Source organism: Hypomesus nipponensis, chromosome 9 (assembly GCF_054491055.1).
Source record: "Hypomesus nipponensis isolate SF chromosome 9, ASM5449105v1, whole genome shotgun sequence".
Classification (NCBI taxonomy): domain Eukaryota; kingdom Metazoa; phylum Chordata; class Actinopteri; order Osmeriformes; family Osmeridae; genus Hypomesus; species Hypomesus nipponensis.
In genome coordinates, this window is record NC_140369.1 from 19,067,630 (window position 1) to 19,094,438 (window position 26,809).

The following is a 26,809-nucleotide window of genomic DNA, read 5'->3' on the forward strand; positions in this document are numbered from 1 at the left end:
CCACCCATATTGTACTTCCCAATTGGCTGTCACGAGGATGTTTCGCTACCTTATTTGCGAAACAAAGTGTCCATCATAAATCCAGCACGAGGTCCCACCAAAAAACTACATTTCCCTTGGTTGGTGTATGTTAGCTATGTTTTGGTGGTGAGCGAAGTGCTACTAGGGCTAGCGTCCAGTGTCATCTGCAGAAACCTAACAACAGTTAACTGGTCACTGATATTATCAATAATATTTAACTCTGACCCAATTTTCCCTCAGTGAAATGGAAGAAGCGAAAGAAGGATTAACATTGAAAGTTGTTGCTGAAAGACTGACACTGGGTATTACTCGAATGCTTGGTAAGCATCCTCTCCTTAGTGGTAGACTAGCCTAGTTGTCTAGAATTGCTTTTGGCATTCTTGTTTTGACCGTTTACAAGCTTGTTCTTCTAGCTACCTATAAGGCTACTCAGCTGTCAGTAGTCCATACAACACAGTTGTATATTGTTAACAACAATTAAATTAACTGTGATAGAGACTATGCCTGGAGTGATGGACATCCGTTTTGTGGAGAGGGAGCCTGCGGAGAAGCGGAGTCTCCTGTCATGGGAACAGGTACACTAATTAATGAGAAATGTCAAATTTCAGTATAATTTATAATCCTGATAAACGTAATTCAGCATATGTGAGGTTTGGAGTTGACATTTGTTCTATAAGCATGTAGCTTGGCTTTACTCCAACCGTGTAGTGTTAGATCCTCACAAATCATCTATAGCTTGGCCTTTTACAGTAATAGATAGTTTTTAATGTTTTATTCATTCATTCACCCCAGAATGCCGGTTAATGTTATACTTCTAAGCCTAATGGGAGATTGAATTGTGACAATTCAGTGTGTGTGTACAACTCTTACAACGTGTAATGTGTGTGTTTTGTAGTAGAGCATACTAGGACAAAATGATGCAAAGTGCTGAAGAATTAACAGTGTTTATGTTTCTTTCAGAACAACAATTGTGCTCTTCCTGAGGACTTCCGAGACTTTTATCTGACAACAGACGGCTTAACTCTTACATGGAGTGTCAAACTGGACAGTAGGTTTCAGCAGCAGGGACTCTATCCAATTCAGACAATTTATGGCATCACGGTCCTTTTCATGCGGGTAGAACTTTACATTTGTCAAAGTGAATACATGATAGCCATGCATTTTAAGATCTCTGAAGGACGTAAGAGGCAAAGCTACCACAGCACAAAGATACCTGCCACATAAATATTCTCCTTTCTGATGTTTTTGTTCTTCTTTCAGATGAGCCGGTGCCTGTGGGCTGTATGGTGGTCAACAGCATAGCCAAACTAAAACCACTGTCTCAGTCGTCGTCTTTGTTCTCCCTCCCTAGTGCACCCACATTGGCCGACTTGGACTATGGAGAGGATGAAACCGAAGGTGAGAAAGGCTTTGTGTTTGTATTTATGATGAATCTTACAGCTCTAGGATTTAAAGTCCCTCTCTTTCTCTCTTTGGCCTTGCTTTTTCATTCATAGAGCCATATGGTGGTTTAGCGAAGCCTTGCTTTGATTCAAGAAGCCGTATTTTTGAGCTTGACCCCTGCAATGGAAATGGAAAAGTCTGTCTGGTGTACAAAGACTGTACAAAAGGTACATAGTCATCTTCTGGTCTGATATCTTTACATCTGCAAATTATATTCCAAAATGCAACAGCACCTATATCTTTTACAATGCAGTTCAGTACTTCTCTGGTGTGTTAATTGAGTAATCATAAATAGTATATTATAAATACAGCCTTTCCAACATGTATATACTGTACCATTGTAATTTAGAATTTCAGTTTTTTGTAATATTGAATTTACAGGACGTCATAGTAACTTGAAACAGTAGGCTGCATCACAGAATGTGTTTTGACTCCGCCCTAACATTGATTCCAGGTGTGGTCGCCCAACAATGTGATGTGTGGTTCCTAGACCGCTCTCTATATTGGCATTACATGACACCCACCTTTACTGCCTACTACCGCCTTATGATCACCCACCTGGGCTTGCCTGAGTGGCAGTACTCATTCACCCCCTATGGACTCAGCCCCCAGGCCAAGGTATAATAGTGAGTTCTTTAGCCATCTGGCTACTTTCCTAGGAATTGCCTTAGCCCTCTATCTGCGTTCAGTGAAGCTACCCTTTAACTTACCTTGATATCTGTATACCTGCACCCTACTTATGTCGAGTACACTTTTTCTTTTGTATCTCACTGCATTTGATTCACCACTTGATGCCACCTGTGGAAGAAAATTCTAGCTGGACTGTGTAGATTTGAATAGTCGAAGATGGTGGTTTCAATTTAATTTATTTAGACTATACTTTTACATATGATTAAACACAGCTTTGCTGATCAGTCATTACGAAGGGGTGAACTAGTCACAAATCGTTCGCAAGAGTGATAGAGAACTATCACACATGCACTGCCTTATATAGACTTTAGATCAAATGGCATTCTATAAGGTCAATCAATCAATGTAGCGAACTCTGTGATTGGCTCACTCAACTTAGTGACAGCTTGAAACAATACATCTCCATACCAAGTGTCCCAAAGTTCTTTGATGTCACAGCTCTCTCCAGAGCTGTAGATAATAAAGCCACAGGGGTTGACCAGTCAATTGGTCAACTGTCCTTTGTGTGACCATCTTCAAACAATACTTTTAATTAACACAAACAATCAAACAGGACCCAGTCCTTCTAGCCAAAGTTCAGAGCAACTGTCTCATTGACCCCTTACACTGACCAGAGGACAGAAGGCCATATAAGATGCTTCACCCATCCCCCAGGGCAAGCTGCCCACAGAGCCATCAGCACCTCACATTCCTTTGAACTGAACTTAATTATCTTCCCATCCTGTCTCTTACAAATGGAACATAGAAGCTTATAGTTTTCATACACATACATCTACGCATATGACCAACATTTCTACCACACACCACTTGTTGCCAAGCATTAAGTGACTATGTAAAAATATATTGAAATACCAAATACTACAGACCATATCCACTTGTATTCTAAAAGCAATCCCCAAAAATAATTTGCAATGTAAAAGTAGTATTCCCTTTAACCACAGAACAGTCAATTATTTAAGATAAAAACATGACACACCCTTTATTAAAAAGTAAAGAAAAAAGTAGGTATTGGGGGTTGTAAATACATTGAAGCAAACATGTTGTAGGGACATCTGTGTAGGAATCTTTAATGTTTGTTAAACAACTAGCTTACCTCATTTCAAAATTAAATTGCATTTACTTCAATAAGCCAAAAAGGTATTGTATGCTATGAGGCAACATTATATATCGTCTTAAGGTTCTTTATATTGTTATTGAGTCAAATGATAGCAAATAATTGGACACAAAATGACATTATGTGCATAGAAAGTTGTGTCATATCAAGATCCTAAATAATCATATCCAGTTATCTCATCAAATACAAATGATCTCATAGTGATGGGCTTAATGTAAACTACCCACTTTCCAAATCCTAATCAAATGTTCAATGCTATTGCTGTCTCTCTCACTCACAGCAGTGGGCAGCTCTCTATCAGCCCCTCACGTTCCACTGTGACCCCAATATAGTCGACCCGGCAGGGGAGCCGCACATCAACAAGCTGGACCCCATCAGGGCCTTCAAGGGCAAAACCAAGCTCCCGGCCCCCAAGAAGAAGCAGTCTACCCAGGGAGGGGCAGGAGGAGGTACTGGGGCTACAACCAAGGGGCAGGGGAGTTCCGGGAGGCACAGTGGAACTAAACGATGAACAATGAAAACATGGTACCTTCTTTGGCTGAACAAATTGCTAATGCTGACTTTTTATGTTTGCAAGCGGCCACTGAGTGGCTTTTTTCAAAAGCTGTGATAACAGAATACATTACTGCTTCCAGTCCTTAAAGAACCAAAAATAGAGAGACTCCAGTTATATATATATTGTTGTTGTCCTCTAAAGGATGGGCTTGTATTCTCTTTTCCTGCATATTTATCATATATTAACCCATTGTATGTGTTTGTGTGTGCATATGTGTTTATCTGTGTCAAGGCTGGTGATTGGGTTCAGATTATTTGTTTTCTTTGGCAATGCTGCTACTGTGGTTCTGAGGATCAGAGGATCGCCTCTCTGTCTGACTCTCATCTTGAATGTGTCTATATATGACTATGTTAATTCAATGAACTTTAAGCGGTGAGACACTAATGCTTTGTCCTGTTCTATAATGATTTTTGCCTTGTGATCTTTGTGATGTTTTTTTCTATGAGCTCCCACAGATGTCCAAGGTAGCCTTGGGGAATTGGATTATCATTGGTCGAGTCCTATCAACACAATCCAAATTCTCTGCTCTTCTTGATTTATTCATTGCGTCTGTAATACATATATTGTAGTTGGAGTAACAGTCTTTTCTGTGCTGTAAGGGAAATGTTGGTTCACTACATACTGTTTTAGGTCTTTCTGCAACATTAGATCAAAGACAAAAATAATGCTTTAACAGGAGAATGGCCTGGACTTATGTCAGTGACATTAAATCTCCTTCTTCTCTCCTGTTGTCTGTGTTCCTTCATTAGTTTTGGAGTGTTTCTTCTGTTTCTTCACACACTAAACTAAATCTCACACACACACTTCGGTGCAAATGCTCTTCTGCTTCAGAGGGGCAGCCTCTTCCTGTTCCACTAGCTCCCTCTGGTTATGGCTGGGAGGGTGATGCAGTTCCACAAACACCTTGTAGATGGCTGCACCTATTACTCCGCCCACTAGTGGGGCTACAACAGGTACCCACCACCAACCCTTACCCGCCCTGTACAAAGGAAAAATAAAGAGTTTTCTTTTTATTCTACATCAAAGAAGCATGATAAAGAGTAATATTCAAATAATGAAGGCATATATAAGGATATTGGAAAAACTTAATTTAGACAGAAAATAAACAAATGTATACTGTATATTTTGAACGCCATTATTGTTTCAACTACAGGACACCTGCACATTGCATAATTCTCCTAACATTTGCATCCACCTCAGGTACAAACCTGAATACTTCTTGCCCCCAACCTGCAATCGCAGTGAAGATTCTGGGCCCGAGGTCCCTAGTGGGGTTGATGGCATAGCCACTGTTACTACCCAGGGAGATCCCTACAAGGAGCACCAGTAGCCCCACAGCTATAGGTTCTCCACCGGAAGAAGCCGGCTGGTTCTTCTGGTCCGATAGAGCCATCAGACACAGCAACAGCATGGCAGTGCCCAACACCTGGAAAACACACATCCACAAACAGAAAATACTTCCGTTCAATTCAATATGAAGAGATTTATTTGTGTTTTTTTGTTTATTTTCAGAGGCTTGCTTTTTCAAAATATGAATTTAAAATAAGTTACAATTCTGTACATATTCTGGAAATGTGTGGGGGATTCATGTGCAGAATTTATATTCTCAGTTCTTACACTAGTTATTTTTAAACTAGTTGTTTTGAAATCAGAATTATTTTACTAGTGTTTTTCCCAGAGAAAGCTTTGACTTCAAAGTCATTGGTTCAGTCTTGTTAAAAAAGAATGCCAGCAGAATGTCCTTTCACTCACTTGGTCAAGGAATCCAGTGTGTAATGAGAGATAATGTGCTGGGTAGGTGGAAAAGATCCCAGCTGTGGCTTTGGGTCCAGTGACAGTAAAATTCCCTCCACAATAGTGAAAAATTGCATCTGGGGAAAACGTTAATGTGGATGGAGTAAGCACAAAGAAAGCAACAGTAATAAAACATGTTGCGTGTGAAATGTTTCTAAGACAGTGTTACATAAAGTGTAAGTAGTAGCGAGACATAGGCAAAACCTACCACTTGATTCAGGGTCATTGTAGGGTCATTGTAAGCAATTGCTTCCTGCTGTTCTTACCATAGTAAAGAGTATAAACAGTTCCAGCTGCTAAGAATGAACCAATGAACTGAGTGAGGATGTACAGGGGCAGCATCTTCCAACTGAGTCGGCCAAACATACACATGGTAAATGATACAGCTGCATTCATATGGGCCCCTAAGAGACAAAGAAGAACATGTCAAACACACATAAAGGATTAGTTTCAAGTCACATAGTTATAAGACCTAAATTCTTATAACTAAGTATCACAAAAGTGTGTTCATAAATTATACCCTCTAATTGAAATAGTAGTAGTTTCACTTTTATCAGCTAAAGTAATGTTCCAACATTGTTTCTGTGTAACCTTGGCCCAAGTCAAAGTATGTGGAGGTTCCTACCAGAGATCCTGCCGCCAATGTGCACTCCCATAGCCACGCCCAGGCCAAACCCCAAGTTGATACTGAGGTATTCCCCGAACGCTCCTTGTCCTGTCACTACCTGTGCCACAGAGCCCAAGCCAAATACCTAGAATGAGGTTCACAAAGTTAGTAAACTGACTTCATGAGCAGCCTAAAATAAAAATACAGACATTGTACCTTGGGCAATGTACTGTCCTTCAGTTAAAAGCCAGACTGTGACTGTCAGTCATGGTTTAACTTGCCTTTTATCGCAACTAAACTGTCATAAATTAAAACTGATGCTTCAGTTGTTTTAAGTAGGTTTAAAACAGCACCTGTTGAAAGTCAGTGGATAACACCTGATGACAGTGACACAAGAAAAAACTGTAAAGCCGGCACTCAGTAATGTAGAATGAAAAAGAGGAGATTTTATTTTTGATTATGTAAATTAATAGGGCATTAAATGACCTAATTCCCATTCCCAAATTATACTTGCCACAATTTTACACTGGTGCTAAAATAAGCCACAAAAGAAAGTGAAAACTCAAAACTAGACTAATCTTAGCTGTTTTCAAAGCTAAAATAATTAACAGTAAGAGGGCATTGTCTGGTAGATTTGTGAGTGTCTTGGATTTCTTTCAAACTAGAAATAGAACTATCAACAGGTGGTCAACACAGGGCTGCCAACGCCAACGCATCTCACGCATTTCAATCATTTGACATGCTCTCACTTGTATTTCTCGCATTGAGAAGGCAACGCCAACCAAGTAGTCCTGCTAATGTTGTAGACAGTAATGGACGAGGCACACGGAGTGAAGCATCATAGACGTGCGAATACCCGTGAAAGCTCATCTGGGGGGGGGTTGCTTTGTACGCACCAACATTTTGGTTGGCCCCACCAAATCTCACTCCAAGGTTTTTTTTTATGTTGGCAGCCCTGTGAACATGCGACATGGATCTGACACTCACAGATCAGCTGACAGATCAACTATTAGTTGATCGGGTTGCAAGAAAAAAATTTGAAGTTCCATTACTTCCAAAATCACTATATTGAGATTACTATCAATGTGTTGATGGACGTCTGTCTGTGAGACACACACATTGACAAGTAGGCTACTAAATACCAAATTACAAATTGAATTATGTTACTTAATATGTAACTGTGTACTTTTAAATAGTATACACATTAATGCAGATTAAATGTGAATAAATGCTTGCTTCTGAATTATTGTAGAACAATTGGTGTTAAGATGCTTTCTGGGGGGTGAATTGTCTTACCATCATGACATAAGTGCTGAGAGTCTCTGCAAGTCCCACACGAACAAATATATTATTCACCCTTAACCTGCATTGTGCTCTGTGACTCCCATGCTTTTCAGATCCTTCGTCTTTCGGTGCCCTCTGCAAGTCGTTCATTCTGACAATTTAGCATGTCAGTTGTCTTATTTCTATCTTTCTTTTCCAAATCTCCTTCACGTCTAAAAGCGTTTGTAGGTTTTTCACCATAGACTTTTACAGTAGACAGCGAGCCTGCTCTTTAAAAATGGCATCCCCATTCATTTCTATGGAAAGTGCTCAGTGGCGCAGTGAGGCAAGCTAGAGCGCGAAACCAGTGCCCGTGTACGGAGAGCCTGCTTTTGGTTGCAGTTCCACCAAAGTTTCACTGGGGTTGATCGCGGGCGAGTGCAAAATGAATGGGAGGCTATTGAGCTAGACGGCTAAATTTGTATTTTTTGCCTGATTGTCGTAGCCTGGCTGCCAGCCCAACTTCTCCCCGCCGACAAAAAAATGTGGTCGGGAAGTTGGGTCGGGGGCACGTTTGGGGGAAAACTATGTCCGAACAGAAGCTGTTGAAATTAATGAAATTATCAGGGCGGGCTTTATACGATGATGGACAGATGAACAACAGTAACGTCACGAAACAACGTCACGAAAGAGCGCATGGGTTGAATTCGTTTTCAACAAACAACATTAAGTTTCTCTGACTAGTTGTATGTCTATCCAATTGAGCGAAGAGGCATTTGTTTTTCCGAGTTTGGTTGAAACACGCCCCATAGTCACAGCCCAACGGAAAGTTATCAGACTGAGACTCATATTCTGACTAGAATTATGAGTATGACAACGTCAGGCTATGATTGTTGAGAAATCTCAGATTTGATTGTAGTTTTTGAAAGTTCACCATGGGTTATAGGCAGGGGTAAAAGTATTTTTTATTTCTTGGTGGTACTTGGTGATACAGGTTTAATGCGCCGAAAATTTCACTTAGCCTAATTATTTATTATTTATTTGTTTACTGTATTATAGTCTACTTATCAAGCATTCACTAGGACTTCTTATCACTCTAGTATCACTCTTTAACCCACCAGTATCTGTTTTTGATGAGGGTCAGGCAGTCAGGTACAGCACATGCGAGTGTCCAATCGGCAGAGACAATGAAGTGTCATCATATGGCAGCTTTGTTGATTTGGGCAGAAAAAAATGTGTCCCGCAGCCCCAATAGGGTCCAATTGCAGTGCTCCCTCCTCAGGCCCCTCTAAACGAGTGGGGGGTGGGGGCTTCACATGGTAAACTACAGGTGTAAACAAGTTAAATTTAAGACTTTTTAAGACCCCTTCCAATTTAAATTAAAGACCAAATTTACGATGGAAATACAGATCAAAAGTGGAAATATACAGTAATCTTCCCAAACACTGATGTCTGTTCAATATGAACAGTATGGTAAAATGACAACAATCGGTTGAGTTTAAGAACATTGACTAAATGTGTGTAATGCGAAAGGATAACACAAAAATGGAATAGCTGTCCAAAATTATATTTTTTATTACACAATGGTGGAGCAGAAACTATCAATTCCATGAATCCCATGGAAACAAAGGCAAATGTGTGAGATGTACTGATGTGGAGCACAAATCATCCAAGAAGCAGTACTTCTCTTGAGTGGTTTTTATTCAGATGACTAATCATTTGATTCATGTCAAAAGTCTATAACTTGAACTGGTTTCATTACTTAAGACACTAAAAGTCAGCAGCTTAGCTCATCAAAGTAAAAAATGCTGGTTTGTCCTTTTTCATCAATGTCCTCAAAAAAGCAGTCTGCAGAGCTACTGTGTCTGTGGGGTGACTGTGTCTCTGGAGGGGCAAGCAGGGCCTGCAGGCAGGGGCAAGCAGGGCCTGCAGGCAGGGGCAAGCAGGGCCTGCAGGCAGGCAGTGAGGGCAGGCCAGCTGGATGAAGCTGTCCTGGGGTCAGGGCTGAAGAGAAGCTGTCCCGATTCTGATTCTGTCCAGCCAGAGGGGGGTAATCCAGCAAGGGATCAGTTTTTTTCTCAGCATCCTCTGTTGAACTCATGTCAGTTGTGAAAAATGAAGCAGTGTCCTGATAAGTTTGCCGTTTGTTCGAAATACAAATGTAACTTGTAAACAAATTTCGTTTTTTAAATGTGTCTGCTTAGAATGTAGTGTTTTGTTGCGTGGTTGCGCGGTCATTGTTGTGTTGGTTGAGTAGGGGGTACCTGCAGAGCCGGAGACCCCGGAGACCCCGGAGAGCCGGAGAGCTGCAGTTTCAGGACCGCAGTTTCAGGACCGCAGTTCTAGGACCCTCGTTTTATCTGACAGCGTCACGTAGCGAATGGGATAAACATGGACCGGAACAAGATAATAGATTCCTGCAGTAGTGAATATTGTAGGATTACGGCTCAGAACAAGATGGTCTAGAATCAGAGTGTAAGTAGCTAATGTGAATCGCGTATGGTTATGTATAAAACAATTCTGGTGTCTTGAATGGGACAACGTTAGCTAGCTAGCTAACATCAACTTTGCTGTCGAAATCATTTCAAGACACTGGAGTGGTTATCAACGTCAAACAAACTACTTGATTGGCTAGAGCTAACATTCAGTAGTTAACTATAGCACTAGCTAGCTACTAGTAGCTCTATACACATAGCTTCCTTAAAAACGAACTGTAAATTGTTACTCAGTTTATTTGTTTAATGGAACAGAAGCACGACGTAGCTTATGTAAATCAAGTATTGTTCAACATATTTAAGTTAGCTAAACGTTCAAAACAATTCTGGTACAATTATCTGTTAACATATGATAATTTTATGAAATAAGAACTTTTAGACTATTTGATTTGTTTTATTGAAACCATAGTGCGATTTTGGCAAGCCCAACTACTGTAGGTGTCTTATGATAAAGCTAGCACATTAATAAAACTTGAAAAAAATGACAGGTTAAAAGCAAGTGGATTCGATCTGTCAGCTAAACGAAATCTGCAGCCTACTGTCTAAAAAATTAACCACATCATTTTTGTAGGCCATCATATAGGCTACGGCCTGAGTATGCTGAGGAATCTGTCCCTGCAGGATGCAGAAAAGGTCTTCATCTCTGGACCATTTTATCATCGGAGGTAAATAGAGAACGTACATTTTTTGCACAATGCCATACAACTTTATAATCTACTATTAATACCTTTATTATCAACCACTTAAGTAATGCTAATTAAAGTACACTACTTTGTTAGGGTAACTGATATTTACGCTTACCTAGAAGTAATATTGTCTGTACTATTTCAGTGAAGTGGAGGAGTTTGATTGGGGGATATCTAAACAATTGCGCACTGAAGGGAGACCATTCAACTAGTAAGTAGTGCTGTTACCGACATCACAATATGGGGTTTGAATATTGAATATATATCTTTCATTGAAGGATGAAGTTGTATGGAGGTCTAGATGGAGTGATATGGAGGGGATGGAGTGATATGGAGGGGTGATTGTCATTGTTGTGACAATTATTCAAAATAAACAAAGTATATGTTGAATCTGCCCTGACATCAACCTTGTCTTGCCTCTCTAACATTACACATTTGTGGTTGAGATTGAGTGACTGCAAAAGTCATAGCAAATAGAATAGAACTTCACTTTTCCAGAACTTTGTGATGTCAGACACATCCAAAATGTTGCATGCACACAGGCATGTGCAGTATTTACAGGAATATGAAAGATGATCTTATCCACTCATGTGATCAATGTTTTGAGTCTTGTCCAATACAAAACATCATTTAGCATGCCCATCCACACCAAAGGAAGCATCCTCATGCAGCCCATCCACCAGAGGTTCACCACCAGCAGCAGAGAAGGAAGCGGTGGATCCTCCGCAGCACCACCATGCCACATTACTCAAAGAAAATGTTTTTTTGTGATGATGACATTAAATAAATTAAAGTATAACAGATTAGAGTTAAACTTGTAGTTCCTCAGATAACTTTGATATTTATGTATAATAGAGCATAAAATAAAATAATGAAACTAATCACAGAATACATACATTGCATAAGTATTTTGACAGAACCCTGTGTGTGTGTGTAATTTAATTATCAGCAGTATGAATCAAGGATTTACTCATGTTTAGTAGTTGTATTCCCAACAGATGTGGTTACTTTATGTTAAAGGCACTAGAGATATTCCACAAACACAAGCCTAGCATGTGCTTGTAGTTTTTCCAGATGGGAGTGCATGATGCAGGAAAGTAAGGGCAGCATCATCGAGACTTCTACACTTCATGTAGGCAAACTGGAGTTGATCTGCCAGGTTCTGGATTGTCTCTTGTAGTTACAAAAGTATCAGACATTCATCACCACTGATGTAAGAGCTACATGTTGGAAGTAATTGGGAAGCCTGGGTCTGCACTTCTTTGGAACAAGGCAGATGGCAGAGGTCTTCCAAAGAGCTGGAACTGTATGTTCCAGCTCTTCCAAGGACCAGTTGAACAGGTCACAGAAGACAGGGCCAGTTGTTTGTATTAGGTATCCAGGAGCTTGTTATTTCTGATGTTCTCAGGACATAATGCTTTGTTGACTTTGGAACTTTAGTGAAGTTAAGCCCATCAAAGCAAATAGTATCTGCAAATGAGGCAGAATACGATACCTTTCTATATTATTACAACATATTTTCAAATATTATACCTTTCTTTGTGTCATCAAACATCCAGTTTCTTACTTCGCAAACCATTCAAATATCTTGTTGCAATCTTGTGACACTGCCTTTCAATTCGCTAGGTGGCGCTGTCAGGGTCCTAGAACTGCAGTCCTGAAACTGCAGCTCTCCGGCTCTCCGGGGTCTCCGGCTCTGCAGGTTCATACTATTGTGTTGGTTTACCATTGAACCATGAGTTAAATAACTGTTACATTTCATAAGAACAGCTGGATACTTAATTAATAAATAATTATGCCTGCGCAGTGAATAGCTTCTTTCAGCTAAGAATCTGCCATGAAATGTTCAAAAGGTCCTGTTTTCGCCACGTGACTTAAGATCTGACGCGTTTGAGGGGCCCCTAAACATTTGAATACATTAGTAAATAATAGTAAAATCAAATTTAGAAGTTCACTTCTTGATGTACTTACATTAAATGAAAGTGCACTTGAAAGTATTGCAAAGTATACTTTGAGGGTCTTAAGGAAGTATACTTCATGAACTGAAAGTGCACTACACAGGTTACTAGAGTATTCCAAAGTATATTTTGAAGTACTTGAGGAAGTATACTTGATGAACTGAAAGTGCAGTACACAGGTTACTTGGCAGTATTCAAAAGTAAACCTTGAAATACACTACAAGTGTACTTTAAAGTGTACTAAATGACCTAAAAAGTGGGCCAATTCAGTTTACTAAGTACAAAAAAAGTATATAAATAAGTACACTGCTAATATACTATAAGTAACATGATAATAGTATACTTTTTATACTGAGTATACTTAAAAACTTAACTTGAATTATACTTCTTTTTTGTAAGGGTTGTGCCACACAAGGCACTTTTTCCCACAAAAACTTAATTCAGGCCTAAACCATCAAACGGAACATTCGCGCAAATACAAGCTACTCAATCAGGACCGAAGGCTTGAGCACACCCAATTATTGGGGGAGATCGTTTTGGGTATGTTGACTGGAGTTAACGGAATAAAATTGACCGGACGATCGGGTAGGCCTACCTAATCGTAAATGCAACACCACCAACATCCACCGGGGCCGTTGTCTCAAGCCGAGGGGCGAGGGGTGGCAGTCTGGTTTTCATTGCTGCAACATCGTGTATGTAGTCATTTGGGTCTAGGCAAAAATGTACACATAAATGGAAATAATCCATGTTTGCCTATGTTATTCCTCCACATGAAGTGAGAGATCTAGGGACATTTTATAGTGTCTGTGATATAGTTTCTTTAAGACATACTTTTGAACAAGGTGGCATATCTCTCAATGTAAATCAGACTCAGAATCAGCAAGGGATTTATTCGCCATAAAACAAAGGTGTTTACTAGAAGTTAAAAATATGGATCTGAAGTTGCTTGACACAGTTTAGCATTGTAAACTTTTGGTGTAACCCTACCCCTAAAATCTGTGTTTCCTGTTAAAACAAACCTCTGGTGGCGTCCATTGATTCTGTGGACAGGGAGTGGGGGAAGGGAGGTCAGATTAAACCCACCCCTTTCTAGAAATATTGAAGGTTTTACATGGCATTGCCAATCCCCAACAACATGATTCGTCAAAGGAAAGTGGGAGGGACAGAGAGTGTGATGCCAAGTTTCCACACAATTCAGCACCCTTACCATCACACATCTGCTATGTGAGAGTATGTGTTCATCAAGCCAAGAAGTACATGCTAAAGGTATAATATATGTGTAAAATATTTGTTCAGATAGTGGATTATGCATCAACAAAAACACTTAATGAGTGTTGCACAGGGCTCCAAACCCCAAGCACAACCATGTAGTGTTAACTAGAGGGCAGCTTCCTAGACAGGAGGACACTTCCAAGGGAGAAAAGACAAACTATTGGAGCAAAATGTTAAAGTATCATCTGTAGTCATTTGTATTAGGTACAAATGAATGCACATGAGAGCATATAGTTTCCCCTCACTTTTGTATTGTAAATTCACTTTAGACCACGTTATTCATTCAAGTTTAAAAGTATAATCTAAAACCCCGAATGTTCTGTTGCAGTCTTAAAAAGACCTCTTGATCAATGGGGAAATGTTCATTGAGTTACATTCACTCCACATTTGTTATTTTGTAAGTATGGCAGCTAAGCAGTCTATTAACCATGGTTGCCAATCCCACTGGGACTAATAGCCTGTAGTGTAAAATCAAAGTGAAGTGAAATGAGACTGACTCAGTGGATTGACAAAAATGACTGAGAAAAATTGTGTTTAAGTTTAGAGCTTTATTTATCCCCATGGGGCAATTAGTTCAGAGTGTCATGGTGCTTCACATATAGACAATGCTTAATACAAACACAAAATACATAAGATGGTGGGGTAAAGAATATATTGTATTTGTTACATTGAATTGCTTCAGGCACAAAATAACGTTTTGTGGAACACCTGAATGTCCTTAAACGTCACCCAAGGGGCAACCACTCAAAATAAGAGAGCAAGTTTAGGTTTAGTCCATTTGATAAATCAAATAGAAGCTGTACCTGAACACACCTCGCCCTGACAAACTTGTCCTTTAATCATATTACACGTATTTCATTTACATTTTACATGTATTCATTTAGCAGCTTTTCAACAAAAGCGTCCATACGCTTTCAAAGCGACTTCCATGAGAGAGATTTAGAAAAAAGTGCATATAGCCTATGCATATACCTATGTCAATGATCATAAACAACGAGAGTTAAACACATTACAATTAAACAATATGAACCTCGAAGTGCTACCTGGAGGAAACCGAGTAACAATAATGTAATTCACAGCGAGCACAAGTAGTTCAATCAGTTACAACTAACCAAGTGCAACAAGTCCCTCAATAATTGTGTCATTGTGTTCTTGGAGGAAATAAACTAACATCAGATCCAACAAATATTTCATAAGTACTGTTGTACTCCCGGAACAAGTGCTTTAAAACACTTTAAAATGTGTATTGTTTGACGAAATATAAATGTGTCTGTGCCTCAGCTATTATGGAGTCATGTTTCACGTCATGAACAATTGCACAATGCACTCACAAATGATTCATAATGGCACTTAGAAATAATTTCCACATTAAGTGTAACGGTGATAACCTCAAACTTTATTGTAGTGTTTTTATATAAATGTAACAAACGCAGAAAATAGACTTTGAATTCTACATTCAAACTTTTTTCCACTTCCCATGTCGGAAATAAATTACGCTTGCGATTTACGCAGCAGTATTTAGTGAGAGACTCGGAATAGAGCGTCATACATTTCGTCAATTAAGAGAGTTTTAAAGGATTTTGATTTAGCACCCTAGGGCCTAAATATTAGGGTTTTGTGGATTTTTCTATGTCTTCGATTTGGAACGATATTTTTTCGAACCCGTTATGGGCTGTATCGACGGTAATTTTGGGGCTTATAGTGCGGTCACAGAGAAGAGGATCGTGGGACCCGCGTGCCTGTCCAGTGCAACTGAAAGGGAAGACAGCTATTGTCACTGGCGCTAACACAGGTATAGAACTACGATCCCACGTATTATGTTCATAAAGAATATAGTGGTCAAAATGTATTCATACTTGTTGTCGTATCCTTAGTAAATTTTGGCTAATGATCACAAAATGAAATGTAATCAATCAACAGCCAATATGAACAATATTAGTGTTTGCATACTGGTTGAAAAACTGCAATAAAAACATCATGCCTCATGTGAGACAAGTAGGCTATTACAGGTTTACATATACACATAAACAAATATGCCACTAAATGATGGGTATGCCTTAACCACAGAACACTATTGAGAGAATATCCCATCCTCATAGTCAAGTAAAGTACATGTTTACGCATCATGATTGAAGTACAGGGCAACAAATAGAGAGATAGAGAAATTAGTGTTTGCCGCATATATTGGTTCCCTTTTCTGCGAACGTAAACAATCCTTCAGTTATTCTCTCCTTATTGCTAACGGGAAAAGGGGGGTTATTTCATGTGATGTCATTACACTTGATCTGCTCCAGCTGTGGGTGCATGTTCTCAGGAAAAGAACCAGGCTAACGGGAAATGCTTAGTGCTCTGACTTTTTTTCACATAAAGTTACTGTCGCTGACTTTTCCACACTTCTCGTATATTCGTATTCCATTCTTGTTTTATATGTTTTTTCAAAGCTTCTGTGTGGCTTTAGTGGCAAAACCTCTCTGGCATTACAATGGACTTTGACTCTGTGCAACCTTTACTCAAGATGTCTAAATGCTCAGACAGACTCACATGTGAGAGCCACTACTTATGGTTCTTGTTCTATTGATCTCCTTTATAACAAAATCCCACCTCTCTTTCTCCCACTCTGCCTTATCTATCTCATTATGTCTCTCTCACTATGACCTTGTTATACATTCTAAATACACTCTTTCTCTTGCTATTCCTCTCTCTATATATAATATATTTGCTCACTCACTTACACACTCAAGAAAATATGCATGCACACACTCACCCTCTTTGGCTCCCTCCTACCCTTATCAGGTATAGGGAAGTTCATCGCCTTGGACTTTGCACGGCGTGGGGCAAGGGTCATCTTGGCATGCCGGAACGAGGCACGTGGAACAGCCGCACGGGATGACATCCGGAAGCTCAGCGGAAACGGCAATGTTCACCTGCGCCTGGTGGACACGTCGTGTCTGGACTCAGTGAGGACGTTTGCGGAGGGGGTCCTCCAGGAGGAGAAAGACCTCCACATTCTGGTCAACAATGCAGGGGTCTCAGGTGAGCGTCAGGGAGGCCAACTAGAGAACACTGACAGATGACTCTTTTTGACGTTTCTTTTCATAATTAGGAAATACGAAAACACATTTAAGGAAGACAAAGGGCTGCATCTCAATTCTCCTCTCAGCTTGAAGTGGACAGCTGTGTACTTTACCTTGAGTGTGGTTTTAAAGTGTTCCCTTTGTCGGGGGTGTGCTGGGATGCACAGAATAAGCCATAGTCCCAGGGCCATCTCAGCACACGCGTGCACACTAGGCTAGGAAATATGTTCACTCTTCAAACAATCTGGAACTGTGCTAATAGTGTGTGACTGTTTGTCCGTTGTTTTCCCATTAAGTACATAAACAACTTGTTCTCTGCAAGGTCTTTCTGACTCAGAGTCGACTAGACTCAGAGATTATAGCTCGTTATCTCAGGTTCTGACAAGGCTGTTAAGTGGAAATTATAACAGTGAGCTAATACTAAGCCTATACTGATACAATATCTTCAGTTTCCCACCATGAATGTCTAGATCATCTGCTGCTGATTTTTATTTATTTGATGTATTACTATCTTTTTGCCTGGTGCATACTCATGAGATCTAAAGATAACACTGTTCATTTTTGACTTTTTTATTTTCATTAAGTAAGCCTTTTATCAACCAGAAAGCATCACCTAAAATGTGCTTGACGTTTTCATGATTACAGAGACATGTTTATGTGTTTGTGTGGGGGTGGAGGTCAGACCCTTTAGTACCTTAACCCTTGTGCTGCCTTGGGGTCACATGACCATTGTTGTGTTGCGACAACTTTACCTAATACAAAAACAAATAACAAGTATTTTCTTTTAACCTTTGCAATGTGGGGGTCTGAGACAGCATGACGGTTAAAAGAAAGTGCTTCACTTTGTTTTTGTATGCGGTAAAGTTGTCGCAGTACGACGGTGGGTCACAATGACTGATGGGTCAAAATGACCCGAAGATGACACAAGGGTTCAGTCGCCCATAATTTCTCTTATTTGCACCATCACAGTCAGGGTGGGAGAACAGCATTTACCTTTAAGAAAACAAAAACAAAACCTTTCACAAATTTCTACACAGTTTAGAGTACAGTTTAGGGTGGATTAGTAAACGTGATCTTTATTTTGCCGTTAACAGTGAGCACAACTGTTTTATTATCATGTCTTGCTCTTGTCACTGTGTCTTAACATGCAGGCTTGCCCAAAGCAATCACGAAAGATGGCCTTGAAGCGTCTTTTGCCACCAACCATGTGGGCCCCTTCCTCCTCACCAATCTTCTTCTAGGTAAGACCCCAAGGTCCTCCTCTGTACATAGCTTTGCCATTAGACTCCACTTATTTTGTATATTTATGATACATGTATTTAAAATATATAATAAGTACAAAATAGTATACAGTTTGATGGAAATATCTTAATATTTTGTATCAAAATTATTTTGTGTTTTGTATTTTTTTTTTACTGTGTGACAAGTCTACATGGTGACATCATGAAAACTAGTGCACAGTGCCAGACATGCAGTTGGTGATGCACGCGCGCACACACACACACACACACACACAGATATCTGGAATCATAGATAGGACACATCCTCTGTGATGCAGCCCATGAAAACAGTTTTTCCTCACTGGCTTTAGTACCTACATTTCTCATATCACAATTGAAATTCTCAAAAGTACTTGTTCAGTCTCCACACTATCTAGGCACATCATAAAATCGCTTCTTTATTATTTTGACCGAATTTACGATGTTCTGGTACATTTATGCAAACAATTATGTAGCCTAAAATGGTCTGCTGTTTCCTACATTATCAACTCAGCTAATCGTCCCACTACTATAAAACCTGCACAGACAGGCAAAATCTAAATATATTGATGTTGAATAATTGTTGACTGTTGTGGAAGTTTTTGAGAGAATCAATCGTTTAAGCTGAAGTCGGGTGAAGTATAGAGTTAATGTTTATTTGACGTAGATTTAAACATAATAACGATACCAACATATCATCATCAGCAAACAAACATAAGACAATAACACAAAGACAATTCCATACAACTCCATCTAGCATTCTAGAATGGAACCGGGAGAATCCAGCCCACCAGCACTACTAATAACTGGTTGCATATGTCAGATTTACAATAAAGTGTGCTTTCTAAACCAAGGCCGTAGCCATTGAGTCAACATTGGAGGGGCCGAATTATTTTTTTTACGATCATTTCAGACATCGTGCGTGGTTGCCTGTCGTAGCGTAGCACATTTATATTTTTATATCAATATATTGGGGGGTCATTTTGACCAGATATTAGGGGGATGTCCCCCCCCCCCAATATATATTATGATTATGGCCTGGTTTCAAACAATTAAATCTACAACACGATAAAATGTGCTAAAAGTGAAGGAGAATTAATACTTTCGTAACAGTTGTATGTAGGGTGTTTTTTAGCCGACGTTTTTCAGGATGCTAACATGATATCATGCGATTCCTGGAGCTCACAACCATACAATCAGTACAGGCATGCCAGTGATGGGAACCAATGCCTCAACAGTATCGTTTACAGTGTTTCTAAACCTGTTTCTAAGTACAAATTGATTGACCTGACACTAACTGGTTTCTCCTGGTTAATTTCCACGTCGAATGTGAAAGGAAAACAAGTCAGGGGAATTGATCCAGTTAGTCGTTGATTCAAGTGATACATTTGATACATGTTTTTACTTGAGCATTTGGGAACGTATGTAGATGTGTGAGAAGGTTGATGTATTTCATTCATTCTCATTTCAAACTGTTAGGTTGGAAAAGGGGATTCTAGAGTGTGTACATTTGTTATCCACTGTGTGAGTAGTTTTATGGTTGAAAAATCACGTATTTGTGTGTGCGCATTTTTTATTTTGTTTCAGACGTTTAACTAGGCTATAAAATAGGTACTTTCGTTTATTTAAGTCTTAAATAAAGTGTCCACTTGCATAGCAAAAACTTTATGCGAGGTTTTACTGCTACAAGACATGTACAGTACATCATCTTCTCTCTCACACAGACCTTATGAAGCGCTCGGCACCAGCACGCATTGTCAACGTGGCATCAGTGAACCACTGGAGAGGCAAGGTGGACTTCTCCCACTTTCACGGCGACAACCTCACCTACTTCATGGACAGCGTGTACAACCACACCAAACTGCACAATGTCCTGTGGACCAATGAGCTTGCACGTAGGCTGCAAGGCAGTGGTAGGCCTGGTTCAACTTTTTACAATACGTACTTCCCACGGTGAAAAAGGTAATTGTTTATCTTGCCCAACAGTCTAATTAAAAGGTTAGAACCCACCTTTTAAACTCCACAACAAATCCAGGTAGTTGATTTGAGTATCCGAGTACCCAACTGTGTATCCAGGTCATGGAACCATGCCATAACTAGCTGGAAATGTAGTTCTCCCATGTAATTCATGTTTCCTCTGTGTTAGATACTGTGTCAGTAACTGGAAACCACCGAATTACACAATTATACTCATTTATGAACTTACTGTGTGCAATAGATGTTTCTGTATGACACCCCATGCATGCACTTCCCTGTGAGCTCTGGTTAGCATTAGCTGTCATGCTATGTAAGTCATGTAAAATATAAGGGTAAACAGTTGTGTTTGGCAGTCCATTTGTCCTGGTTGGCTCAAAAACGATGATAAATAACAGGAAGTAAAGGCAAGAAATTGCATTAATTTATTAAAATAACCAAAAATGTCAAACAAATGTAGTTGGGGAGTGTGAAGCATATGGAGAAGAGCTCCCCTCTCTCCACCATGGAAAAAAGTATCTCTGTCCCTGTCCCCCCCCCCTAAAAACCAAGTGCAAGTAGGAACCAGAACAAAATCATTTAGGCAACACACTCCCCCAATCCCAGCACCAGGATCCTGCACAAGGAAGAGGAGAGAAAAACCACAGGTCACATTAAACCACAGGGGTGCATAACGGCATGTATGCAACCATATTATCTGAACCACTAAATGTGGCACGTCCACACAACAACACTGTGACATCAGAGACAACCTCATTAGTCTTTGATCTGGACATGTAAGAGAGCTGTGGTCAGGAAAGCCAAAGTCTCCTTTTCGAACACTGAGTTATTAAGCTGATGTTTGTCAATTTTCCTAGAAGGGGAGCAACAACAAAGGAAAAGTTCCTTCAGAAACTGAAGTAGTAGCCTACCATCCCCAAGAACAACATTAGCTCCTTTTTTGTTATGGGCAAAGGAAACGGCGGCACCTTGGCCGCACTTTTGTCATGCAGCAGCCAAATGTTCAAGCAATAAACGTGCAACATGTTTGTAACAACTGGCACTGTAGACCACCACATCATCCAAATAAACAGCACAACTTTGCAAATCACCAGCCACCATGTTCATCAAATGTTGGAACAATGCTTGTGTGTTTCACAAGCCGAAAGACCAGATGGGGTTATAAATTGTTCCTCAACCCTGCCAGAGGACCACTTACAGAATGTGTAAATACCAAGTAATTGGGGCTAAATCTGGTGCTCTCCTGGGTTAGCTCCCAGGCTGCCCATGTTAATCCTTCCTCCCATTCCCTGCCCAATGTTGTGCAGATGTGCACGGCCGTGAAAGTTAGAACCTTGATCACTTTGAACAACCCTGGGAATGCCTAAAGATTGAAATAAATTGCGCGAGTGCAATAACAACCACAGACCTGGTTGTTATTGACCGCAGGGGATATGCAGTTTGGTGTTTGGTGGCATGACACAAGACAGTTAAACGATACTTTGTTCCCAGCCTAGATGGAGGTAGAGGTCCAACACGACTTGCTCAAGTGGTTCACCAATGTCAGATATTGGGTGCAATGGGGCAGGCTTAACCTGGTGTGGCTTGCCAGTTATTCAACATGTGTGGCAAGTTCTGGTGTATTCTGACAGTTCCTTTTTAGCAGAGGCCAACAGAAAAAGTGAAATATGGTCATTGTCTTCCTGACCTCCTGATGACATGGTTGCTCATAAGACAGCCGCAAAACCAAAGTTGCGAAATGTGTCTGGTACCGCAATTTGATTTCTCACACCAACCTCTCTACAAGGCAACCATTTCCTCATCAACACACCACTGTCAAGGAAATAGCCATGCCCCTTTTTTTCACCTCTGCAATAGGGACCCTGTTCTCCAACAGCCACTTAATAGAGGGATCTGACTGCTGTTTCGCTACCAGCTATGCACATGCAACAGACAATGGAAAGTCAAACAAGTACACACATGGTTCTTCCATCACACTCATTTATCTGGTTCACCACCAGTGCAAGCCCCAGCACATGGCACAAGGCATGCTGGACACAAAACCTGGAAGTCACTCTCACGCTCATCTGGTTCACTGTTAAACACATGGACTCTTTCCAGCGATAAAGACAGGCACACTGCAATGCACACATCTGCCTGCAGAAGATCTGAAAAGAGATTCAGCCTGTGCATCGGAGCAGACAAGACAGACAAACCCATACCCAGAACTAGAGCTGAATCACCAGTATCAGTCTCCCCTGACAAATCAGAACTGATGCCAGGATAAAGGAACCCGTGTCTCACAGGATTGTAACTGTCACCTTCTGACTGCGTCCTGTCAGGGAAACAAAACCACTCATTATGATCAATATGACAAACAAGCATCATCACAAGGCACCCTCTCATGCACTTGAAAACAAGGTAGGACCGAAACCACACTCACCACTGAAGCAGCTAAGGCTACAGATTTTACTTTATGGTATGAGTATCTAGGAATAGTATTTTGAACTGTTCCAAAACAAATATCACACAAATCATCAAAAGTTTCAACACCAGGAACTGTGCACCGATTAAAAGTATTCAGCAAATCAAGTGAAAACTCAGAAGTGGAGGACAGACAGTCCTACAATTGTTTAACTGCTAGTGATAAGCCTTGGAATCCATTTCAGAAACCTTAAGAACAGCTGCTTTCACTGACGCATTACTCAAATGATCCATCACAGACTACCGGTAAGCTGAATGGGCCTCCTGTGCATGCCCAGTCAGTACACACTGTCATTCTTCTCAACTTGAGCCATTTTACAAACCTCGGGCCAATAGAACGCAGTAGTCAACATGCTGGATGTAAAAATCTATCTGGCCAACCAGAATTGGACCAACTCATCCCTGGTCTTCGTGTTGTTACTTGCAGTGGGTACTTATGCACTATAGACCGGTAGTATGGAGAATCTGCCAGGCACTGGCAACCGCCCCACAGCTATGGATATGCTCCCTAGACCAAGCTCTAACTGCATTCACCTCAACACTACAAAAACAACAAACCCATGAATCTCAAAAGGAGCAACGCTGCTACGCCTACAAGGTGAAAAATGTTTTAGCTCCTAAACAATTACACACCAGCATGTCAACACTCACCGTCCTTCCGTCAAACTGGTCTTCCCTTAAGGCTTATACCCACCGAACAAGGCAGACCTTCCAACCTCGTCACTGATTGGTCCATCCACTAAATTGCTATGGAAATTCCCACAATCAACAGCACCCAGACTGGTTCCAACACAACATGGATAACCAATTAAATACACACAAACAAAACACCCAAAAGAAAACAATCCCAGATGAGCCCCAATTTGTCATGGTCTGCTCAAAAACCATGACTATGAACAGAAAGTGACACAAGAAGATGAAGCAAAGTTAGCATGAGCATTAGATAGCATTTCTTTGAAACTACCAAAACTGTTGATAACGGTGACATTGAGGACCGTGGAGCATAGTTAGAAGAGTTTCCACCCTCTCCACCATGAACATGAAGGGTGCGCTCTTATAGTTCTGAGAACACCAGGCCCAGGTGTTCCCAATAAACGACGACCTGACCACACCCGCTGTGCATCTGCATCGGCAACACAAAAGACAGACAACCCTACATAGCTAAACGAGGCAGGGTCGTCACACCCTCAAGATATCCAATATCTAGGCAAGACTCTTTAAAGCTACTATAGATAACATCATAAATTACATTTACAGCAGTCCCAGAACTTTTACGTTTTCCTCCAGCTCGAGTTTGAATGATTCACAAAATAAGCCACGGAGGAAGACCCATCTCACCGTGGTGGTACAACATTGGCTGTAAAGTAGCCAGCCACTTCATAATTTGACATATCACTGGCACTGAGGGCCTCATTAGCATACACATCTTATAACATACTACCTTTAACCTTTTATAAGACACGTGTCTCTGTCTTTGGCCAATTACTGCCTGCAGAATGAACATGCATGTATGAACATGCAATAAATAATCTCTCCCTCTCTTTTTCTCTGTCTGCTAGGGGTGACAGCCAACTCCCTTCACCCTGGTGTGATTATGACAGAGGTGATGAGACATTATAACTTCCTGGTCCGAACACTCTTCAACCTCATTGGAATCTTTTTTTTCAAGGTAAGCACCAGAAACTCTACACGTGATCTTGGTTATAAACATGTTACAAATGGTTGACGATGGTTATCATCTATTAAAACTGTTGTTTTAATCACCAGTTATTACAATATGAAATTTAATGAAACACTAGGGGTATGATTGACAGTCCATTACTAAGTGTAACTGACACAGTAATCCATATAAATCATGAGTGGAACACAAAAGCCGCAGAACACTATGAGTTAACCCAATCCCCTCAGTATACCAGCTGCACAAATCTAAACGATACCACATGTTAGTCCCACAGCACATAAGAAAGTCTATATTTCCATGCTGTATAAGGATGAACTTGAACCGTGACAAAGAAATCTGGAGTAGATTTACCCTGCCTGTTACCTCTGGAAAACATTTCCAAGATCTTATCTTAGCAAGAAAAGGAATGGAACACAGAAGCTGTCGTGCATGTGGGCATGCACGTTTGTTTGTAGATGTCTGAGAGGGTGAGATCAGAGACATAGACCAACGGAGAGAGAGAAAAATAAGGGGAGACGGGACATCACATATGCTGAGTTTGGTGTGATAGACCCTGAAGTTGCAAACCACTAGTACTTGAATGACACACAAATCTCTTAAACAGACATCCTTAGGTTCACAGGGTAATGATGTTGCATGCCAACTCCACGAACAACTCCATTCGCAGGACACTCCGCAGAAGATCTCCAGGAAATTCTAAATGCCTTTGCCACAACCATCTGGCCCAACAAGGAGTAAAAGTCAATATGTAGACAAGTAACATGATGATATAACTAAAAATGTATATTAGTATTACAACAAACATCACAGGGGAACAATGGAACAACGAATGGTGCCAAAGAAAAGTAATCAATAAAAGAGTGTCCAAATTACCTAACCAACCATATGTCCCCATACTAAACACATGAGGTGGCACTTGTTGCTTACCTAGTTATTATAAACAAGTTTGCTACGTGATGGATATATACCCATGGGCAGCTTACCTATTCCAAAGCTCTTGTGTGAATGAACAAAAACCAACGAAAAGTACAATAACGTGTATTGGCATAAAAAATAGACAAGAGGACGATACAAATAACACAGACAAAATCTCAAAACAGAATAGTCTAGAAACTAGAAGCACAAACAAAGAACTGAGTCGACTACGACCACAAACGAGAGACTCCAGAACAGAGAACAGGTGAGGTTTAAATGAAGACGGATGAACAGTTGATTGGCTGGAAGCAGTTGCGCTGGTGACAAGGAATGGAGTTGATAGCCAATCACAGACTGACACCTGAATGTAGCCATGAGAGTGAGGGCAGAAACAAAAGGAAGACAACATATGGCACACAACCATATGGACACAGACAGAAATACATTAACATGTGGCCATAACATCAAGGCATACAGAGCCCTGGGCTACAAGTCTCCTGTTGTTAGTGTGTTTTACTTCCATGTACACAAATGTCAGATGGAGGTCTAGATCTACTTGCATGAATGTGTGTACCTTGCCTATCAACCCATATCCGTCTATAACCATCATCACCATGTCTGATCTTTTCCCTACACAGTCCTCTGAGGAGGGTGCAGTCAGTACCATCTACTGTGCCGTCGCTGAGGAAACGGAGGGCATCTCCGGAAAATACTTTGACAGTGATTGCTCTCTGGTACTCCCTGCTCCGTTAGCCAGAGACTCAGCCCTTGCTGCAAAGGCCTTCGAGTACTGCGAGAGATTGACATCCAAACTCTGAACAAAACAACCATTAAATCTGGCTACCAAAGTTAGCATTCAATTTTCTAATAGTTCAAGATGGACATTTCACTTGGGAAGCCCACTTATGTGTATAAGACCAATTTGAAACTATTTGAAGAGCAAAATACTTTATCGTTTCAATATACCAAAACTTTAGTTTATGTTTGTTTTGTTTCATTGTGACTACTTGCTATTTGAATTTGATTGATTTCTGAAATTGCAGTAAATATCAGTTGGAACATGTCTCCCTAAGATTCTGGTTGAGCCACAATATTTTTTTATGCATTAAGTTTTATGCATATTTACATAATGTTATATACCTGTGGCAAATGTGTAACGTGTTGTATATCGTTAAACATATCCTCATGATACATGTTCCTATTGCTTAGTGACAATTGATTGGGAAATATTATTTTGATTACAGTTATCTGCATCATCAATTGGTCCAATTTGTATAATACTGATGCGTGTATTATATTCACTGAAAATGATCTGCCTTCTTTTAATGTGTTGGTCATGGAGTCAGTGCAGTATTTCCTGAAACTACAACACTACAGAACACTCAATTACTCTATGAAGTTCAGTAAATGTTTGGATTCAATTCAACAAGACTGTTGGTCTTGATATTACTTCACTCTTATCTGAATTTCCTAGTAATGTCTGTGTGCATGATTGTGTAATGGGGGGAAGTGTGTGTCTGCATGGGAGTCTGTGCCATTACTTC

The 26,809-nt window shown here is 40.3% G+C and overlaps 3 protein-coding genes and 1 long non-coding RNA gene across 10 annotated transcripts; 3 read left to right on the forward strand and 1 right to left on the reverse strand.

Moving 5' to 3' along the window:
* Positions 1–10: 10 nt before the first annotated feature.
* On the forward strand, positions 11–4,554 carry tpgs2 (tubulin polyglutamylase complex subunit 2). 4 transcript variants are annotated; one of them, XM_084704234.1, is made up of 8 exons: positions 11–147; positions 262–341; positions 517–596; positions 982–1,069; positions 1,282–1,419; positions 1,518–1,631; positions 1,919–2,082; positions 3,552–4,554. In XM_084704234.1, the coding sequence occupies exons 1-8, from the start codon at positions 128–130 to the stop codon at positions 3,777–3,779; spliced, it is 912 nt and encodes a 303-aa protein (XP_084560360.1). In that variant the 5' UTR covers positions 11–127; the 3' UTR covers positions 3,780–4,554. The 4 variants fall into 4 exon arrangements, with proteins under 4 accessions (XP_084560360.1, XP_084560362.1, XP_084560359.1 ...); XM_084704236.1 differs by having other exon boundaries at positions 3,601–4,553; XM_084704233.1 differs by having other exon boundaries at positions 3,549–4,547.
* Positions 4,555–4,603: 49 nt separating this feature from the next.
* aqp7 (aquaporin 7) lies at positions 4,604–8,027 on the reverse strand. Its single transcript, XM_084704232.1, has 6 exons — positions 7,522–8,027; positions 6,244–6,370; positions 5,885–6,022; positions 5,577–5,695; positions 5,033–5,250; positions 4,604–4,803 (listed from the first exon to the last, which is right to left on the reverse strand). The coding sequence occupies exons 1-6, from the start codon at positions 7,657–7,659 to the stop codon at positions 4,617–4,619; spliced, it is 927 nt and encodes a 308-aa protein (XP_084560358.1). The 5' UTR covers positions 7,660–8,027; the 3' UTR covers positions 4,604–4,616.
* A 1,800-nt stretch (positions 8,028–9,827) lies between these two features.
* On the forward strand, positions 9,828–11,489 carry LOC146273391 (uncharacterized). The gene is made up of 3 exons (XR_014766684.1): positions 9,828–9,963; positions 10,555–10,648; positions 10,815–11,489. It is a non-coding gene; the product is annotated as an uncharacterized LOC146273391 (long non-coding RNA).
* A 2,356-nt stretch (positions 11,490–13,845) lies between these two features.
* Positions 13,846–26,694, forward strand: LOC146273392 (retinol dehydrogenase 12). 4 transcript variants are annotated; one of them, XM_084705170.1, is made up of 6 exons: positions 13,846–13,893; positions 16,693–16,932; positions 18,125–18,214; positions 19,957–20,145; positions 24,229–24,338; positions 25,904–26,694. In XM_084705170.1, exons 1-6 carry the CDS (start codon positions 13,860–13,862, stop codon positions 26,081–26,083), a joined length of 843 nt encoding a protein of 280 aa, XP_084561296.1. In that variant the 5' UTR covers positions 13,846–13,859; the 3' UTR covers positions 26,084–26,694. The 4 variants fall into 4 exon arrangements, with proteins under 4 accessions (XP_084561296.1, XP_084561294.1, XP_084561295.1 ...); XM_084705168.1 differs by lacking the exons at positions 13,846–13,893; positions 25,904–26,694 and adding exons at positions 15,265–15,691; positions 24,965–25,893; XM_084705169.1 differs by lacking the exons at positions 13,846–13,893; positions 25,904–26,694 and adding exons at positions 15,266–15,691; positions 24,955–25,893.
* The last annotated feature ends 115 nt before the right edge of the window (positions 26,695–26,809 follow it).

Excerpts from the sequence above, each read along its gene's own strand:
- tpgs2 (XM_084704233.1), top strand. The coding sequence starts at position 128 with ATGTTAGCTATGTTTTGGTG. Across the intron at positions 597-981 it reads GTCTCCTGTCATGGGAACAG|AACAACAATTGTGCTCTTCC; the intron begins GTACACTAATTA and ends TGTTTCTTTCAG. Across the intron at positions 1,420-1,517 it reads TGGAGAGGATGAAACCGAAG|AGCCATATGGTGGTTTAGCG; the intron begins GTGAGAAAGGCT and ends TTTCATTCATAG.
- aqp7 (XM_084704232.1), bottom strand. The coding sequence starts at position 7,659 with ATGAACGACTTGCAGAGGGCACCGAAAGACGAAGGATCTGAAAAGCAT. Across the intron at positions 5,251-5,576 it reads ACACTGGATTCCTTGACCAA|GTGTTGGGCACTGCCATGCT; the intron begins GTGAGTGAAAGG and ends TGTGTTTTCCAG. Across the intron at positions 4,804-5,032 it reads TGGGGGCAAGAAGTATTCAG|GGCGGGTAAGGGTTGGTGGT; the intron begins GTTTGTACCTGA and ends TCCTTTGTACAG.
- LOC146273392 (XM_084705167.1), top strand. The coding sequence starts at position 15,529 with ATGTCTTCGATTTGGAACGATATTTTTTCGAACCCGTTATGGGCTGTA. Across the intron at positions 18,215-19,956 it reads CCTCACCAATCTTCTTCTAG|ACCTTATGAAGCGCTCGGCA; the intron begins GTAAGACCCCAA and ends TCTCTCACACAG. Across the intron at positions 20,146-24,228 it reads ACGTAGGCTGCAAGGCAGTG|GGGTGACAGCCAACTCCCTT; the intron begins GTAGGCCTGGTT and ends TCTGTCTGCTAG.